General features: G+C 40.9%; 2 protein-coding genes across 2 annotated transcripts in view; both read left to right on the top strand.

The window, feature by feature from the left end:
- Window positions 1-20,995, top strand: part of RAD54B (RAD54 homolog B) — a 65,695-nt gene that overhangs the window by 8,210 nt on the left and 36,490 nt on the right. The gene's annotated exons all lie outside the window — the stretch shown is intronic.
- FSBP (fibrinogen silencer binding protein) lies at window positions 12,073-18,361 on the top strand. Its single transcript, XM_068396177.1, has 2 exons — window positions 12,073-12,911; window positions 16,879-18,361. The coding sequence occupies exons 1-2, from the start codon at window positions 12,541-12,543 to the stop codon at window positions 17,402-17,404; spliced, it is 897 nt and encodes a 298-aa protein (XP_068252278.1). The 5' UTR covers window positions 12,073-12,540; the 3' UTR covers window positions 17,405-18,361.

The following is a 20,995-nucleotide window of genomic DNA, read 5'->3' as shown; positions in this document are numbered from 1 at the left end:
TTAATAAATATTTTTTATTTGTATAAAACATACATAATGAATTTAATTTATGCTTATTATCTAAGTTTACAGCTTGCTTTCTGTTGGTGTTTTTAATCTAGGAGAATGTTGCTCTGTTTTTTCCTTTGGGCTTACTATATCGTGTGTGGAAATGAATGGCGCTTTCACCTGCGTACGTAGACACAACATTCTAATTGGACTGAGATTTCATTGTTTGAACCTGATTTAGGTGAACAGGAAAGCTCGGTATAGAATTTTATTCTGTTACAGCTCAGCTCCGGTTTGGTTTTTCGTTCAGGAGTACTTTGTCTTTCATCCATCACTGACATCTGTTAATGCGTCTTCCAAGGGGAACTTTGTCAGAAGTCATGCTCAAATACTGTCTTTGAGCTAACAATGAAGACAGATTGTAACTGTATTTCATAACAGGGTTAATGTGTTCACCCCATGTCTCTCGACATATGTTTCTGAATGTTTTTCATGCCTATGATATTGACTGTATTATTTGCATATAGTTTTGAATATATTTTCTCTAGCTTCTCTGGAATGTTAATGTTTACTGAATACACTGGTCTATAAGGTTTAGACTCTTTGCTCATTTAAGTCAGTTTTATTTTCATAGTAGGAATGTTTGTTGGCTCCTTCAGCTTTCTAGAACATTGTTACAGGTTAGTCTGATACCTCCTGTTACTTGATATGAATAAAACCCCTCTTAACCAATTAATTTGAATACTATAAGAGAAAACACACTTTTTGTTCAGTTATGACAGTAGCAATCAATTGCATATCACTTTTAATCAGAGGATTAAAAATGTTATTTTCAGGATTTGTTGTATTGTTCGATTTCAGTCTTAACTGCCTACTTTTGGTTTCTAGATAACACAACTAAAAACATTCAGGCCTGACATCTCATAATGAAGCATATTATTGCTAGAATTACTTCAATATGTGCAAAAGTACAAGTATTAATTGTAATTTCTGTTACTGCATTCATTTCTATTATTTCACTTCACAGATTGAACTGGAAAAGATATTTCTGTCAGGAGTATTTTTACCGTCTATTTTAGTGGTGGAGCTGCATGTATAGCTGCAGTTCAGTGGGCCCCTCAAATGTTTTTATGAACAGTTGGTAAAGCAGTTTGGGTAAAAGATACTGCATAAACATCTGTAGCTCTTAATAGTTACCAAGTTCATTTTAATACAACTAAGGTGTTACTGGATGCCTGAGTGCATATAATTTAATACTGTATTGTTTGCAAGTTAGATTGTAAAAGTTTGTAAATTTTGTTACAGTTTCTTATTTGAAATGGTATCAAATTACTTTGCTATCTCTTCATGATTTAAAATTACCTCCTTCTCCCTGCAGTGTTATAGACAGAACAGTTTATAATAGTGAATGGACAAATTTATAGACAAGCCATTTCTCAATTCAGGATAGTTTCTTTACTGTTTAGGTGTCATCTGTACCTGTTTGATCAGTTCATCTCATGAGATGGGGATTGGTTAAGAAAACTATATTGATGTAAATGTATCAGAAGAGAAATTGTCCATATCTGTGATCTGACACTGGTTCCAGAAGTGTTCATTTATACATCAGTGGTGGTGGGTATACATACAAATTGTCACGTATTGGCCCAGTAACCCACTGTCCAGCAGTCAACGTGTTGCAGGTAGACTTCTCACTGACTTCTGTAATTATTTAGTCCTAGATGGCTTGCATGTTCTGGTCTGCAGCTTTGGGACTCTCTAGCATCTCGTGAGGATGACACCTTTTGCTTGATGCTCTTCCTTGGGATGTGAGATGATGTCTTCTACTCTGCTGCTGGCATAAGACCTTCCCTAGCATTTGCCGAGCTGGTGATGCACACTCAGGTTTCCCCTTGGCTGTGGTCATGCATTGTTTACAGTTATGCATGAAGCTGGTATGACAGCAGAGCAGGGAACAGCATTTTAGCAAAGTAACTTCACTACTGTAATCTTAAAATGTTCAAAGCTCTCAGGACTTAAAAAAAAAAAGATGAGAGGATCTTTAGTCTGACATTGCCATGACTCTTCAGGGTTTTTTGGGGTGTTTTTTTTCTTTTGCCTTCCTCTTCCGATAGATTCACCACCTTCTGTGTGGAAGTGACCAGAACTATGTACCGAGCAGAACACTGTCCTCAAGAGCTTCTATTTCTGTACTCAGAAGCACCAAGTGCCACAGCCATGAATTCCCTACTTCTTTTAAGTCTATCTGTGGAGAAACCACTGTTGGATTGTAGCAATAGTCAGATAATGTGGAGTCAGTTGCCATAGACTGAAAGCAAGCAAAAGAGTATAGTGTGCTTACGTGACACACTGGCCTGTTGAAGTTCACATCCCTAACCACTGTTACTCACCTTGAATTTGGGCCGCCCACCAGCTGAGCGGTAAGATACACTGTGGTAGCAGAATCAGCAACCACGAGTGAGATGCGAAGAAGGAACTTACACCAGCTTCACCACCAAAGGCAACATATCGTATAACGTTCAGCAACTGCAAAGCTGCTTTCCTGCATAGGGTAGCTATCTGCAATGCAGTATAGTAGGCTGCTGTAAAACAAATCCAAACTTGCTTAATTCTGGTGTGATATTTCCCCAGTTAGTACAACATAATTTATAATTTGATATGATCATATCTTGCTGTCATGTGAATAACTAGGCTTTATGTAATGACAGATGATATAACCAGGATATTCACACATTTGAGAAAAGAGCAGTGAATTGACAGTGAAATATACTTTTCATTTGTCCTAGTTAAGTGTGCTCTGATACATGTATTTGAACTCATGGAGATAATGAAGGAGAGGGGAAGGAAACCAGAAATCAGAAGGGTATTACGTAGTCAGAAAATAAAGAAAACCAGAGTTATATTAGATGTAAGATATCCAACATTTTCCAAAAAGTTGGAGGAATTAAAGTGGAAGTTTTGTGGTAGTAACTTGCCTATTGAATGGAACTGTCGTTGCTTCTTTACAATGAAAAAAATATACGTTTCTAGGTTCTTTACTTTTGAGTAGTGATATATCCACTACTGAAGAGAGCTGTCCTGCATGTAAAGATAATGTTTTATGCATTTTTCTTTAACTTGTTAAGTTACTGAAAATTAAAATTTGTAAACAAGGAAAAAAAGACTTAAATACTCTTGTGCAGAGACAGAGACCTAATTTTGAAACTGCAGATATAAAGCAAACTTCCCTTTCCAAGGGGTGGCAGGGGATATGTTGGGATATGAACTTAGTATCCCAATATACTTATTATAATTTAGCTCCCGGGAGTTGCATGCAAACACATGGTATATAGTCTGCAGTATATAGAAAATGAAATTAACTAATACCGTAAATTTAAAAATTAGGAACTTAGGAAATACTCTGTATAGAGACTATTTTCAAGGATTCAGGTTTAGCAGTAATAATTCTTTCAGTTTATTCATTCATTCTGAGGGAAGTTGTACACATAGTTTCTTCTTATTTTCTTCTTGATTATCAAAATTTATTATCAGGTTGTGTGTGTGTGTAAGGAGTGAAGATGGGCAAAAGAGAAATACATGGCTATTCTAAATTTCTCAGATGTTCTTCTTTTCCAGTCTCCCACCCTCTGGAAAGTCCTAGTTTGGGGTGTGGGTGTTGTTTTTTTTTCTGCCCCAGCTCTCCTGTCTCCAATAGATACAAAGGTGGATTTAAGGAAAGATGGAGAGAATGTAGGTATCAGGTGGAGGGATAAGAAATGCCTTACTGAAAGGAACTGGAAGGTTTTTTTGAGCTATCATGAGTATTAATACAGACTTGGCCTGGATCCCTTCAAAGATAGTTGCCAAATCTTTCTGTGGCTATGCTCATTGTTTGGATGCCCTTTGTTGCCATGCCAGCGTAACTAGAGTTCAGTCCCAGCTTTTGGCTTTGGGCCTTAAGTTTTCCCCTGAAACAGCAGCTTTGTCACAATATGACTTTCCTGAAATCAACAGGATAGTGATAAGATGGTTATCTCACTGTCCTCAAAATATCCGCTGAGCAAAATTAGAAGAATGGAGAAAGCTGCTCCTATGTCAAATGCAGGCAATAATGCATGGGGAATTCTTTTGAGGTTAGTATTTAAAAGCACAATCTCCAAAATTTTCATCTCTATGAAAAGATGGAAGAATTCCAGAAACTTGGCTTTTCTTACACCGTTTCTTTTTCTAGAGGCTACCCTGCTAATGGGGATTTAAGAATTTAAGCAAAATATCCTGAGAAAGTCATACTTTCAAATCTTTCTGTATTTCTCAGCTGTTTCTGATCAGTCATCAAAAAGCATGTTGGAAGAGAGGATCAGAGAAGATACAAGCATGTATTAGGAACCGGACGCACTTCCGAATTTGTAAAGAATGGTGCTCTTAGCTGTTCTTTTTTTTAAGAATGTGACTTATAAAGTGAAGAGCTAATTCATGGTGCTGTATAGTCACTTAGTATTATAATTTAGAGTCCTGTAGCTTTAAGGCAAACTTAGTTTGAAGGATGGTTACAGATCTGAATGTGTGGGCCCTGGAATGTCAGACTGAGATGAAGATAAATTCTTTAAAATTTGGCATGGGGTGCATTTTAATTGTCTAATTTCCCATTTCATTGGGCTAAAGGTTGAGAGAATGCCTTACATCAGCAGAGGGGACGGAAGTGTAGTTAGCTTTTATGCTTGGAATTTTAGCTGATAAGAGCTCTGGAGTAGGCCATGTGTAATTCAGATTAGTTTCAATGAGTGGTGTAAAGGTAATAATTATACCATTAACTGCTGTGTTTTCTGTGCTTGTCATGAGATACATGCACCCTTGTTCTTGCAACAGTTTCAAGAACTGTTAGATGTTAGAAGTTAATACCTGCTAGATGGTGATCACAGAAATAGATGCAGAAAAAAAGAGGTAAAGCTTCCCCTTGTTCTCCCCAACCCCAGTACAGGACAGAGGTTTAGAAATGTTTAGAAATAATTGTGCAGGAGAAAGGAAAGGAGTGGTCCGAGAGGTTCAGGTACAGCAAGGGTAAGAACAAGAAAGTACAAAATTGATGGTAAAAGTGTTGATGGAGATGAGAAAAAAATCAAGTGAAATGAAAGAGGAGGATAGAGGAGGAATCTGTCTTGGTTGATGAGGGCTGGGTCAGGGACCAATTAAGCAATCTGGACGTCCATAAATCCATGGGCCCTGATGGGATGCACCCGCGGGTGCTGAGGGAGCTGGCGGAAGTCATTGCTAGGCCACTCTCCATCATCTTTGCTAAGTCGTGGGCAACGGGAGAGGTGCCTGAGGACTGGAGGAAAGCGAATGTCACTCCAGTCTTCAAAAAGGGCAAGAAGGAGGACCCGGGTAACTATAGACCGGTCAGCCTCACCTCCATCCCCGGAAAGGTGATGGAACAACTTGTCCTTGGTGCTGTCTCTAGGCACATCAAGGATAGGGGGATCATTAGGGGCACTCAGCATGGCTTCACCAAGGGGAAGTCATGCTCAACCAACTTGATAGCCTTTTATGAGGATGTTACCCGGTGGATAGATGATGGTAAAGCTGTGGATGTGGTCTATCTCGATTTCAGTAAAGCATTTGACACGGTCTCCCACAGCATCCTCGCAGCTAAACTGAGGAAGTGTGGTCTGGATGATCGGGTAGTGAGGTGGATTGTGAACTGGCTGAAGGAAAGAAGCCAGAGAGTGGTGGTCAATGGGACAGAGTCCAGTTGGAGGTCTGTGTCTAGCGGGGTCCCTCAAGGGTCGGTACTGGGACCAGTTCTATTCAATATATTCATTAATGACTTGGATGAGGGAATAGAGTGCACTGTCAGCAAGTTCGCTGATGACACAAAACTGGGAGGAGTGGCTGAGATGCCGGAAGGCTGCGCAGCCATTCAGAGGGACCTGGACAGGCTGGAGAGTTGGGCGGGGAGAAATTTAATGAATTATAACAAGGGCAAGTGTAGAGTCCTGCCTCTGGGCAAGAACAACCCCATGCACCAGTACAAGTTGGGGGCAGACCTGTTGGAGAGCAGCGTAGGGGAAAGGGACCTGGGGGTCCTAGTGGACAGCAGGATGACCATGAGCCAGCAGTGTGCCCTTGTGGCCAAGAAGGCCAATGGCATCCTGGGGTGGATTAGAAGGGGTGTGGTCAGCAGGTCGAGAGAGGTTCTCCTCCCTCTCTACTCTGCCCTGGTGAGGCCGCATCTGGAATATTGTGTCCAGTTCTGGGCCCCTCAGTTCAAGAAGGACAGGGAACTGCTAGAGAGAGTCCAGCGCAGAGCCACGAAGATGATTAAGGGAGTGGAACATCTCCCTTCTGAGGAGAGGCTGAGGGAGCTGGGTCTCTTTAGCTTAGAGAGGAGGAGACTGAGGGGTGACCTCATTAATGTTTATAAATATGTAAAGGGCAAGTGTCATGAGGATGGAGCCACGCTCTTCTCAGTGACATCCCTTGACAGGACAAGGGGCAATGGGTGCAAGCTGGAACACAAGAGGTCCCACATAAATATGAGGAAAAACTTCTTTACGGTGAGGGTGACGGAACACCGGAACAGGCTGCCCAGAGAGGTTGTGGAGTCTTCTTCTCTGGAGACATTCAAAACCCGCCTGGACGCGTTCCTGTGTGATATGATCTAGGCAGTCCTGCCCCGGCAGGGGGATTGGACTAGATGATCTTTCGAGGTCTCTTCCAATCCCTAACATTCTGTGATTCTGTGTGATTCTGTGAAAGCTATTTGAAACACAACTTAAATTATCTAAATGTTTCTAAATCTTAATGTCTCTAAAATGTCTGGAGATAATGTATTAAAGCACAGTAAATTCCATTTGAATTTGTCTTGCAACTTTTGGCTCACAAAACTTTGAATAACATGAATAATGCCTGCAACCCTTGCTTTTGGAGATTACCCATGAAACAACTGTCCCTATGAGAGGCCTTTGGAGTTGAAAACTTTCTCACCCACCCTTTGCTGCAGCAGGCTCTTAAGACAGGCAGATCAAATGACTTGGCACTGCCTTGCTGTCCTGTCAGTAAAGAGGACTATATGATGACCTAATGGAACTTTTGCAGCCCTTACTACCTATAGACACTCTCAAGTCATCTTATGCAGCTGCCAAATTCATCTGCAAGAGTGAGCAACTGCCTCAATACTTGCCAAATGTTTCCACTGCCAGTATACGCCGCTATATTCAGTGATGTGTAACGTTGCCCATCCTAGCTGCTGAATCTTCTTACAGTTTCTCGTAAGCACAGGGATATCAGGGTTTCACTTCAGCTTTGATTCGGATCTTGCAATCGTCCTCTTGTTCTTACGATTTTCAGGCTCTTAGGTGATTGCAAATGCTAAACCCAGGTGCCTGCAGAGCTAGTTTGCTTGCACATTATTTAAATAAGAACAGATGTTCTTCAGACTTACTCTGGGGCTACCACTCTTAACAGAGTTTAGCAATTCTTTATCTGTTGATTTGGTATTTTTTGCACTAGAAGGTCCTGGCCTGACTCACTTAAGCCGTTGTCATTCCCTTCAACATTCGAGTTTGCTGTCTGATCCAAATGACATCTTTCAAGATATGTTCTTTCTTAGGGCATCCTTAATTCTCAAATGTTTTTTGTCTTTGAATCATGTACGTTATAGTGATTTTTTTAAAGTCTGTCACAGAGAGATTCTTCCTCAGTTCTGTGTGACAAAGGATCCTTCTTATCCTTCCATTCAAGATGCTCCTTTGATTTAAGACATTCTCCTTTACACGGTGTTCTGTCTCATAATGTGCCTAAATTTACATGGACCACTTGATGCAGTTATCGGCCATGATACAAATCTGTCACTTGTAAAATTTGGACCCATTGAGCTTTGCAGCAATTCATAGTCATTGGGCTACATTAATCCCTGACTGTATTATAGCTGTGATTCATTCATCTCTTGCTAGCTCTCCGGGATGCACTATTTATATAATTTTTTTGGTACTAATTCTAGACTTTTCCACAGCAAAAACCTGAACTTACCCGTTACCTGTAGTTTTGAGTCTTATTTCCCAACTGTTGAAGTTCTGCAACCTTAGCAAGGGGCCGTTGCTCAGTTTTTGAATAATCATGCTGATTTTCCTTTCCCTTGAAAAATACTCTCATCTACTCTCACAGCTCCCACTTTTCATGAACTTCCGAATATGAAGATTTCATCCACTTTTGAAAACTGGGTTTTTAAATATTAACATTTAAATTGGGGAAGCATCTGGGGTTTTTTTAAAGGAAACAAACAAGCAAATAAAAAAAAAAGCTGAATCCAAGTCTTTTCTTCTTTTCAGAATTCTGAGTAGATTAGTGAATTCCACCTTGAAAATATGAAGGAAAAATGATCTGTACCTTGTGCATAGGATTAAAACAGGGGGTATAGGAGTCAGTGAAGTGATGCGAGAGGTGCATGCATAGCTATTTTCTTCAGCAGTGACCAGAATTTCCTCCCTGCTACCTGTGGTTTGCTGTCCCCTCAGTTATGCTAATACAAGTTTTTGTAGGGTGCATTGCAAACCATATTCCTAAAATTATCCAGATAGAGTCTGAAGAAGCTTTTTCAATGTATTTCTTCTGTGTGAGTTATTTGTCCCGTGGCACACTGGATCAGGGAATTGGTTAAAACCAACCCAGCTCAGAGAAAATTATTAATTTGCAGACAAATCAGTTCTCTGATCTGACTTGCTCAGAAGATTTGTGAGTGCTCGTATCAGCACAGTGAAGGGGCAGGAACATGATGGAGCTGGGGGGAGGCAGAAATTCCTGTTCTGGCAATGTCCCACACTTATGTTGACTTAAACCAATTATTAAACTCTATGCTTGCAAAAAAAATTGATTAGTCTGTAGCTGGATCATCTCTCTGAACGGGCTGTGCACTGTGTGGCATAAGTGCTAGCGTCGGTGGAATGTGTAGGATAAAGAGTGGACTGTGGCAACATTTCTTTTTTTTGTAATTGTCTTGGAACTACACCTATCGTTTTAGCTCAAAGAAGTCTATATGTAACATTAATATCCAGGCTTCTCACCTGTGATTTCTCATCCAAGTACTGCTATGACCTTAGGTTGATAAGCAGAGCTATTTTAAAAAGGAGGGGGGGGGAAAAAAAGGTAGGAAAAAAATCATGGTTGGCAGCCACCTTCATTTTTACAAGGGTTATTTTACACTCCTGCAGAACGATATGTAATTCAGACTGATTCCTTCAGGTACTTGCTCAAAAGAAATCTTTGTAGTGGTATTTTGCTATAATTGCATTAGTGTGGAAACTTGGTCTCTCTAGCAACATTAAGCAGTAAGGTGATAGAGTAATAGAAGTTTAGATAGATCTATATTAGGAGTTGCTGCATCTGGTAGCCCAGTATAGAGGAGACTGCTGCAGCTCCTTGTGGCCAGGTCTACAAGGATGTATTTCCAGGAGGCACACAGCACATGTACACACTGTACATATATATATGGCCAGCCGTACAGAAAACTTAGCACTCACGCAAACACAAGCAGTATCAATGGCCTCATCCTTTCCCTTCACTGGCTGACTGGGATGAAAACCTGTTTGTGGAAAATACATACGCATACAATATGTATCCCTCCAGCAAGTGGCCTTAGACTCTTATTTTGCTCAGTAGCTGGTCCCTGGATCCCCTGGTCTCCCAGTTACCTCACAAACCTTCACTGGGTCTCTCTGGCAGCTGATCCGGATTTATGACCTTGCCAGTGGCCAGTCCCCAGGTGTTCTGGTCCCTCCAGTAGCCAAATCTCAGACCTTCTGGTCTCTCCAGTATCTGGCCCAGACTCATGGCTGCTCCAATTCTTGGCTCCCAAGTCTACTTGCTGGCTAGTCCAGTGTGGTGTTTGCCAGTGATTGCACACTGACGCATGTACCCAGGCAGTATGCATGGGCTCTGCCCTCTGCTTGCTGGCACCCCAAGCACCCAGACCCCTGTGACCCATGGTACAACTCCAGTTGCTGTCATGTATGCTTCTATGCAGTCATGCATGTAGAGATTCCCCTCACCCAGGAAAATAGTTGGAAGTGTAGTTTAACAAGAAGATAGGGCACGGTGCAGTGATCAGGCACAAGGCCTGGCTGGACGACTGTACTGAACAGCCACCTGTTTACATGCACGTGGCCCTTTTTATCCCTTTTCCCCCCAGTATTTTCCTATGCTTGTTCTGTCCCAAACCACTTTCATCTCTCCCTTTTCTTGCCTTTGTTTCTTCCTCTAAATATCCTATAGTATGCCTTTTGCAATCCCAAAATACTCTTCCTGGCATCTCTTAATGAATCCCACACCCCAGTGGGCAGTAACCCCCTCCTACAGTCTGCAAGGTTATCTAGAGAGAGCCTTTCCCGTGGACTCTCTGCCTGGGTCTCAGCCCAGGCCCATGGGGCTGCTCGTGTTTCTGACAGCCCTGGGAGCAGACAGACTGAGGCTCGGTTTCTTTCATTTGGGTTATTGGGGTTCCTCTGCCTGACGCTGTTCATCTGTGCTCCTTTGTGTCTGTGTGGAGGAGCCTTCAGTCACACAGCCTAACACTGGCTTCTTTCTTTTTGTCACTAAAAAGTCAAGAGACTGGGCACTGCGGAAACTGCTTCAACATCAGAGGGTGCAACGTAGGCTCGCCTGAGACTCAGTTCGGATACTGCCAGCAGCCTAAATTACCTGAGGCATATTCCTTTTTTATTTTTATTTTTTTGACAGTGAAGAATAACCAAGTGCATCAATTTAAAAAAGATAACCACCAGCTTTCTATTCTTAATATTGGTAAAGACCAAAGTGTGGGGAAATAGGGAAGGATTAGGTGTTCAAAAGTGATGGTTTTCATACAGTGCTTCTAACCACAGGAGTATTTTTTGTCAAATTCTAGTGTAATGGGCTTCAGACTCTAAAATGCTTTATTTAATCTTGGTTTGAAAGCAATTCCAGCAAAGTGGACTGATCGCAATTTTGTTAGGTGGTACGGACAAGCCAAGTCTCAGAAATGGTGGCAAATGTGCTTGTTATTCTGACTGCTAATTGATTTTTAGCAGTTAAAAGTCTCCCTTTGTTTAGTTTGAATTTCTTGTTTTGAATATGGCTTGTGTCTGCTTTGAGTTTTTTTCCCCTTAGAGCAAACAAGTTTACACCTAGATCTTTATAGCCTTAAGATATTTCAAACTATAATTAGATTTCTCTTTCCTTCACCCCCCTTCCAGGCTCCCTTGTTTTCAAGGCTGAACATGTTAAGCTTGAGAAGCTGCTGCCACTGTCTCAAATGGTGTTTGTTTCCACTCTCTGGACTCTTGCAGCCGTGTACGTCGTTTTTTAAACTTAGTTTTTGCCTTTTGTACTTGAGAGCACCTTTCCTTACATCTGCAGGTTTTTCTGTTTCTCCGATTTGTTGATTTAGTTTAGACCACAGAGCCTTGCGTGCATTTTTATGTGAAGATGTGATTTAAAGTGGTATGCTTTCGAGCAAACATTAGAAATGCACGTGCACAGCATGCACATCTTGTTAATAAAAATGAGACTTTTATCCCGAAAGAATGCCTGGAGGCATTATTATGGAGGCAGGTTGTTTCCTGGTGGCTGTTATGACAATCCCAGTATCCGCACGCTGTAACGCACTGGGTAAACCTGCCGCGGCGGCCGGCAGCCTTTATGGCGCGCAGCCCCAGCGCTGGATCGCGCCGTCTCTCGGCCCCGGCGGGCCGCGGGGCGATGGCACCGGCGCTGAAAGGCGGCCGAAGGTACAATAAAAAGCCGATTCCGTGCCGGCGCGGCCGCGTCCGGGGCTTGCTCGCTGGCATGCCGTTGCCGCTGGCGGTGGCGGCTCGGCCGCCGAGAGAAGCGGCCTCTTTAAGAAGCCCCCGTGCAGGCAGGTAGCCGGAGCGCGCTGCCGAGTGCCGGAGAAGCTCAGCTTTACTGCGCTCCCGCGCCCGGGTGTAACCTAACCGGCTGGGGGCCGTGCCGCCGCTGATTGACAGCGGGAGCAGCGGCGGGCAAATGGCGGCGGCGGCTCCGTGAGGAGCGCGGTGGCCGCGCCGCCCGCCCCCGCCGCCCGCGTACGCCGCCCGCTCGCCGTAACGCTGAGCGCGTTTCACAAAGCATTCGTTGCTTTTTTTTGGGACGCCGTTACATGTAAAATCATCTCCAGCGCGGTTTCAGTTTGAGATACGTGTGACAGAGCTAGGGAGATGTGTCAGAGCTTGTTACCCAAGCTAAATTAGGTAATTTTTAGCTGGGTAACGTGCTAATCTTTAAACCTTTATGTTCTTAAATCCTGCGTATGTCTGGTCTCTTCGTACAAAAGTGTATTTTGCGCGTTTCTTCTCGTCTTCTTCAGTCTGAAGCCTTATGTAGGTCAGGCTTGGCTTAAGCAGATTTCCTGAACCTGCGTCAGCTTAAGCTGAAGGAATTTTAATAAACCCTCCCTTGTAGGCGTGGGCCTAAATGAGACTAGCCTAGTTAAGCCTGATCTTTTTCTGTTTGCGAAAAAGAGCTGAGCAGAGCTAGGGACTGCATGGTGGCTTCAGAAACGGCTTCCTTAATTCAGAGGTAACAATGGTTGGGAAGGCCAGATCTTCTAATTTTACCTTATCTGAAAAGCTCGATTTGCTAAAACTCGTGAAGCCATACGTTAAAATTCTCGAGGAACATACCAATAAGCATTCTGTAATAGTGGAAAAAAACAAATGCTGGGATATCATAGCTGATAACTACAATGCCATCGGAGTAGATCGCCCTCCTCGTACTGCACAGGGCCTGCGCACGCTGTACAAGAGGCTCAAAGAATATGCCAAACAGGAGCTATTGCAGCAAAAGGAGACTCACTCAGATTCTAAAAGCAGCATTTCCGAGCCAACCAAGAAAGTTGTGGAGATGATTCCACAGATTTCCAATGTGTGTTTAAGAGACAGGAGCGGTGTTCAAAGGTGAGACGATTCTTTTTATTTTGTTACTGAATGAAAATTATGGCGCCTCCTATCTACTCTGTAACGCTTTGCTTGTCTTCAGGCTCCTCAAGGAAACGTTTAGCAGAGAAAATCCCCACATGGGGAACAATGACAAAATAATATTGCTTTTGTGTTGTGGGAAGCTTTACTGTGACTTAGCACTGCATTCGTTTTTTCAGCTCTCTTTCAAAGCCTGTTTCAGAGTCTTTGTCATACTCTGGAAAGTGAGGGTTAAGAGAGAATCAAAGAGAAACAGTAGCTCCAACCTCTACCCCTCCCCTACCTTTTAATAGGCAGATTATTCAAACACTGGCAAAGTGATGGCTATTCTCCTCCATTTAAGGTAATACTGCAGTCATTTTGCAACATATGGAACTATACAGTTTATATAGGATTTTTAATAAAGTTAGTTCACAGAGCTAAGAAACCTTACTCATACACCTTTTTTCTCTCATTTACTCTGATGTTTGCATGTTATGTTTTAACTGATCTCAATCCTTTAAACAAAAAACTTGTCTCCCCACACTACAGTGCCTTTGTGAGTGCAAATGTTTTTTTAAATTATACTTTTCTTGCATTGACAGCGGTTCCCTGAAACTGGAGCAAAGCTAATTGCAGTCTAAACTCCAAGCAGTTCTGTATCCTACGTTAGGTAGTTTAAATACAGAGAGAAACTGAGAGGTACAGCACTAGAAGTTTTCTTGTTTTGTAGGTGTTTTTTTTGTTTTACTGTTCAGTAAAGTGAGACACACTGTCTAGATTTGAGCCAGACATAATACAGGCAGGCAGCATGCAGGCTTTCTACCACAGCTGGCTAATGCCCCTCATATCTGACTTGCAGCACTCTGCTGGTTCTGTATTGGTCCTTGAGGGATCAAAAAATGCCTGGGTCAGGTTTTGGTTCCTCCAGATACAAAAACTAAGCTAGGGAGGAGGGGGAAAAAAAGTCAAGTAACTCCCCAGCAACCCTTAGAAAGCTCTTTTTTCTTATTTTCCCAAGCAAATTAATGGGAAGCGAACTTTCTGTATTTTAATCAGATCCACTGATAGTCGGTGCAGCAGCGTAACACTCTAAGAAAAGCTGGCATGCGCACACACGCTGAATTGGATTCATGGTGCCACTGGTTGAACTGAATGGTAACAATTGTCTAAATCCCAACACGCCAGATGCTCTAAAAATATGCTGTTGTGGGTCCTTTGCGTAAAGAAGTCTGAAGCAACTGGGCTGCGCTGCTGCTCCTGGTGAATGCCCCTGGAGGAACTGTTCCAAAGAATTCTCTGGAACAAAACGAGGCTTTTAATTGCGCTAATAAAGGTTGCAGTGTCTTGACTACCAACTTTTATAAGGAGGAAAAAAAAATAGTGTGAGAACTTTGGTTTGTAGATCGGCTTATAAAAAGCGCTGCCGCTTTTCGTGAATGACTAAGAGCTAATGATCTCCATAGTTTGTCTCTTACAATTTAAACATTTTTTGCAGTCCCTTATGGCTCTGAGAACATTGACTTGATTACTGCTTACCCAAAATGGTTGTTCCTAGGAACAGCCAATGCACTGTGTGCTGAAGGAAAAGAATATAATTTATATTATTATTTTTTCCCCTGCCCAAATACTTTATTATTTGATAGTTCTAATTTTAACTCTGAGTTGCATTTTACCCTAATTTTCAAAACCCTGTATTGGGTTTTAACTCACCAGGCTATGGCTTAGGTTTTGCAGGAGGGAAATACAATTTATAATGAATCCAAATTCTTAATCACACCTTTAAGCAATTTCTAGCTCGCTGTGATTAAACAAAACCTGGTGAATCATGGGTGCCTGCAGGGTTATAAACACCATCCCCAATTGTGGTAACTTTTGTTTGTCTTTCTTTCAGTCAAGTTGTCAGAAACAACATTAGTAACCACCATACAGGCGGCTCTTTTGTTTCTCAATTCCTTCTTTCTCTCTTTGCTGAATAATTGTTTTCCTTTTAAGAGATTGACTGTAAGAAAAAAAAGAGAAAAGCTCATCAGAGTTACCTGAAGAGTTGGTAATTTTTTAGTTCTGTGTGGATTACACTTTAGGAGATGGATTTTTCACTGTTTGGAGGCTCTAGTCTGTGTTAGACTAAATCTTACCTACCTTTCCTCTCTTTAACCTCTCTCACTTTCTCTTTCTGCTCTCTTTCTGCTCTCTCTCTCTCTCTCTCTCTCTCTCTCTCTCTCTCTCTCTCTCTCCTTTTGTCAGAATGACCTGCTTCTCCTGCTGGTTGTTTCCACTTTTCTCAGGCTAGAAGCTGGCCAGAAGCCAGCAAATAAGGAGGAGGGAAGCTGTATTAGAAACTGCAGTTGTGAAGAGGGGGAAACCCAGAATTATAGTCAGCACTGGGGAAAACAAGTGAAAATTTGTGTGCAGGATAATACTTCTGATGCTCAATGAGAGGAGTAAAAGGAATGTGAGAAAGAGGTATATAGGAAAAGGTGAAGCTTTGTGGCATGAGGAGGAGGGAGTAAGGTGATATAATTGGTAGTCCATAGTCAGCTCAGGTAACAGCCGATAGAATTAAGATTATCCTGGCATTTTCTTCGGGGAATAAATGAAAGGTCTATTTTCAATACCTGCTTCAGAACCTTTTTTTTTTTAAAAAAAAAAAAATCTTTTGTTAAAATAGTTAGAGTGGTTGGCAGGATTAATTTTTGGAAAATACATTGCCCTGACCTTGTTGAACATTTTTACAGTGGAGTAGTGAGAAGCTTTCATTCTTTTATTGTAGAAATTGCACTTTCATGTTAATGGATGGCAGACTAGATCAGAGTCCTTTGGAAATTGCAACCATGACTGCTTATTTCTTTTAAACCAAGAGTTTTGAAGACCATGGGAGATGCAGAAGAGATGATCATGCCACCTTTGATTAAGAAGTTAGTGCATTTACACAAGAAGTAGGATGTGCAAATTAATGATGCACTGTCTTCGGTATAAGTACCAAGTTAATGTATTCCTGTTCACACGTTACACTATACTGCCTTCCCAGTCATTCTGAAAGTATTCTTTGTAGATCTGTACTGTAAAATAGATCAAGAAGCTGATCTGGCTTAGAAAAGCATTACTTGATTAAGGGAGTGGTGTGCAGAAGTGTAGGGTTTCAAACACAACTGATGGTAGAGAAGTGGCAGGAACAGCTTGAGCCATTATTATCATCAAAACCAACGTAATGTCAAATCACGGTTTGAGGTGCTGCTGACTCAGGGGTTTACACAAAGACAGATGAGTCAAGTGGGCGTTGTGCTTTCGAACAGAAAAGCACAGAACTATAGCTTGTTCTTAATGGAAGCATTTCTGTGTCTTCTCTTGAAACTTCATAAAAATATTGGGATCACTGATTCAAAGAGAAGGAGCAAGGATTAGCTTGATTCCCTAGTCTACTGGCAGGGTCAAGGCTCTTTGTGTAATTTTATTCAGTGATTGTTTTGCATAAAAAACCCCAAAATACTTAGATGCATGAGTCAGAAACAGGCAACACATTAGACTAGGAGGAGATGGATAAGTTTGGGAGATGAAAATGATTCTGCCACAGTCCACTCAATCTGAATTTATGCCCTTTTAAAGTCACATTATATATATATATATATATATATAAAGTATTTCCTCTGTCACTTGCATCACTTGCTACTGCTTTGTTTTTATTCTCATTTGTCACTAATAGCCCTTCTTGCTTATCCTGTTTCAGAAGGGCCTACCAGGATAGTCTCTGTCAGCTATACTGCCTTTGTAGTCATAGAATCTGAGTAAGACAGGGCTGTATACATGTGGTGGAAAGAAGGAGGGGTACAGGTAGTGTTCACGTAATAGAGTCCCAGGCTTAGATAGCAAAGAGTAGTATTTCAAATGAAGCTTTGGTTGCTTACAGCTACGCCGTTTTAATAAAAGTTTTTAATGGATTATTTAAATATGATTTTGTGTGTTCTAGTGCTAGTATCGATAAAGAAACAATTGCTGGTACCAGTTCACCACAGGCAATGCTGGATCACCATCCTGCGACCGTCATGATGGAGTTGCAATCGGAAGAGGATGTCAAACCTCCTCCTTCTTTGATTATAGACTCACAGCAAAATGAGAACTTAGAACAAGAGGAAGAACACCAGCTGGTGCATATTATGGAAAGGTCTCCTTCAACATCAGTATCTTCAGTTGATATGAGAGTGATGATGTCTCCCTCTCCTGTACCAAGAAGAGATGAGTTTTTTAGGCTTGAGGTGGGAGAACGCTTCAGACCAATGTGTGGTTATGACCCACAGATGTTACAGATGCTGAAAGAAGAGCATCAAATAATATTAGAAAATCAAAGAAAAATTGGTCTTTATGTCCAAGAAAAAAGGGATGGTTTGAAAAGAAAGCAGCAACTGGAAGAAGAACTGTTGCGAACAAAAATCAAAGTAGAGAAGCTGAAGGCAATACGACTACGCCGTGATCTGCCAGAATACAGCAATATCTAAATATTTTATTACTTCTGTCATATTATTTGAAACACTTAATAATAAATGCTTTTGCCCTAGCAAAATTGTTCCTTATGTTAATATGGACGGATCAAAATCTGGGCTTGAGAGATGAAAACATATTTTCCATGTTGTTGTTTATGTACCTTAAAAAAATACCTTGTATGGGTTTGAGTGCACCAACTCTTCTGAAGTATAATCAAATCCTGTATATTTAAGTGTTTAGGTTGATAAAAATCCAAAAATTTTAAAATATTTCCAATTACCTCTATTAGAGTTGTGATGAGCTAATGGAAATTTAGCTCAGCTCTTTTTAAAAATTTTGATCCTATGCATTATTTTTTCAAATAATCACCTATCCTTTAATACCTTAATGAAGTTACAGGTTAATAAATACATATAAAAAGGAGGAATAAGAGGCTATGTTTGAATGTCTTATTCTTTTCAAGTTGGTAAATCTTATGACAGCGGTGAGATTTTGCTGATATATCAGCTTGGAAAACAAAATTACTGGATTGTTATATTTTTTTAATGTTCAATAGACAGTTGAATAAATGTACATCTTTTTAACAGTTAATACTTGTTATTGTTTCCAGTGGAGGAGTGTTTCCATAGGACGTTATCAAAATAGAGACAATGAATGCATGCTTGGTTTTTAAAACAATGCATGTGTAATTTGTGTGTACAGTTACCATGATCGTATATTCAGTTATAGCAATTATACTGGTGATCAACCACAAAAATGTCTAATTTCCTCATTTGCATGCATAATTACTACAGTGCATGTGCAACCAAGACAGTTGCAGGTGCCTTTGATCAATATCACTATGACTATAAGCTACTGAAATGAAATAGTTTCTGTATGATGTGACTTGAAATCAACAGAAGATTCTTTGTTATTCTGGGTACCTTTTATAAATGCTGTTGTTCTGGTCTTTTGATTAGTTTCAAATAAAAAGCCCCAAATAAAAAAGAAATTGATTCTTCTCTCTGTCCTAGTAGCAGCCATTTCCTCTGCAGTTACAATCAATGTTCATAACTGCAAGAAAAATACCTGGAAAGCATAAGTCCCAGATGCTTCATTTCTTCATAATTCTTAGTCTCCTGCCTGTTATGAATGGGTCCACAACTGCTTTAGACCTCTAGCTCCTTATTCCCTGTAACAATACTTTCTCCTTCCTCTAACCTTTAGCACAACAAAAGGAAACGAAGCACAGCATCAAGGAAAAAGAGAGAACAAAGGAGGTGTAATTCTTCTTCTGCCTCCCATCTCAGAGGGCTCCAACAACAGAAAGAACAAAAGCAATAGGAAGGAGAATATTTCTTCCTGCGGCTGCTTGTAACTGTCGCTCCTGTCACCACTGTTTTCCCAAATTTGCTTCTTTCTCCATTCCCACAGAACCTCAGCATGCGAGCATGGGGCACTGCTCTGCATCAGCAGACTCTGAATGAGGTAAGCCTCGCACCTCCTTGTCGGTCATCTGAGTGAATCAGGTTACCTTTGTAGCCACAGGGATAAATGCTTATTAAAAACTGAAGGCTGGAAGCATGTAAGTTTAATTGAGAGGCTAGTGGAGCTTAAAGAATTGTAGTTAAAATTTTATGCTAGTGATACGAGAGAAATAATCTTGACTGTCGGTGCCCAGGATAACTTTAACAGGTTGCAGGTGGGAAGAGTAGAGGAAGCAAGTCTTTTGTTTACAAACTGAGGAAAAATGCAGACAGTGAAAACAGATGTTGTCAATATGGAGTTCCCCAATACTTTTCCAGTTGTTTTCTAGAGAAGAGAGCACTGTAAGTGTTTGTTCTGTTGGGAATCTTTGCATGCGCTGAAAATGATGATGCCTGAATAAGTGGCCTCTGTTTCTGTACAGTCCTTGGCTTTCTGCTGTATTTTTCAGTTCAAGGACAACGATCTGGTTTTGTGTAGCTGGAAACACTTCAATGAGATACTCACTTCTTTGAGTTTACAAGAGTCAAAATATTTGCTTTAATAAATAAATAAGGATTTTATTTGTTCTACTTCTCAGAAATGGGAAACAGCACTGAATCCTCTTTGGAAATGCCCGATCTTATCCTTTCAGTTGAAAATCAGAATTCTGGTTTCCAGTGGTAAGGAATTAATTTCTGTTTGTTGTTTCTGTCCTTACATATTATGCAAATTAACAAGTTTTTAATAGTTAAGAAAATACTTCTCATATGGCTCATCATCTTGCAGTGCTTTTGAATTATGGCTACTCTTATGTTGGCCACCAAAATGCTCTAGAGACTTTAGAATATTTTCTGTTGAATTCTCCATTCTCCATGAGTTAGATGAAGAGCTTTCTCCAGGGTTTCTATTGGCATGGTATTTTTATTTCGAGGACTAGAACCAGAGGAATTTCCAGTCTTTGAAAGCTTTCAATCCTTTCTGAACTGACAGGCAAAGTAGATGCAAAAATAGGACACTGGGTAGAGCAAAGATATTGGAAGGGTAGGGTGCAAATGAATAAAGAAATAAAATACATCGACCTGGGCTGAACTGTCTCCATATAATCAGTGTTATTCCACGTTTGGTTGTTCTGGCTTTGTCTCATTTCTTAGTGGAAGGCCTTTCATTCTTATCTGTAGGCACCACCTCTAGTTTGGAGGTCTCTCGTGCTTCTTGTTTCCTTTGTTCTCAGTTGTGTTTCTTTTGGTTTTTGGGGAGCTTGGGGTTGGGGGGAGACATCTCTTGAGTCCCCAGGGTACTTGCTTGTTTCCTTACAGTGACATGATATGTATATCCTTTCACTACAGAAATGTTTCCTCCTTCAGTGACATTATATTGCTCTGTCAGTGCAGTATAGTGCTGACTATATTTTATACCTCTCTGTGCTGGTGGATCTGCATTTTTTTCTCACTCCACATCTGCTTTACAGTATCAGGTTATCTGTCTGAGTCAGACTTCTCACTTCTCAGTGCCTGTTCCTGTTTTTTTTTTTTCCATGTATTCCTAATGTGGGTACATGCACCGCAGCTGTGGCTAGTCCTTCTGGACCTTAAAATACTATGAATTTTTACTGTTCCAGCAAATGATATTTCATTAGTATGTGTGAAAGGGATGGTAGGAAGCCTTTCCCTCCTTCACCCCTGTTCTTATCCTCTTATTCCCTTCACTACATCTGCCAGCGCCATTCCCTGTCTGCATGTTTATAATGTACCTAGTACAAGTAGAGTAATTTTAGGCAAGGACAAATTTCTACCATATGTTCATGTCCTTCTGCTGAGATAACTGAAATAAACAGGCTTCAGGATTAATTTAATTCCCAACATCTAATGGACTTACGTTTGGGCTTAGAGTAAAAACCTGTAACTGTGATAACTTTGTGATAATTGTGATAACATCTTTTGTAACTTCATCTGTCTGAGTAATTGTGTAATGATCAGTCTGTAATTTTGTTGGCTGCTCCCTAATTATCTTGCTTTTTTTTGTCCCTCCCTGCTTCCCCCTCAAACTTTCGACTCCTGTGGAATTATCTCAGATGATGTTCTTGCCTTAGGTCAGAATTCTTATCAGGTAAACATGGTAGGAGAGAGATGTACTCCAAGACCAGGAAAGATTACTTATAG

This window comes from Nyctibius grandis, chromosome 3 (assembly GCF_013368605.1).
Source record: "Nyctibius grandis isolate bNycGra1 chromosome 3, bNycGra1.pri, whole genome shotgun sequence".
Lineage (NCBI taxonomy): Eukaryota > Metazoa > Chordata > Aves > Nyctibiiformes > Nyctibiidae > Nyctibius > Nyctibius grandis.
This window is presented reverse-complemented; position numbering and strand designations above follow the sequence as displayed.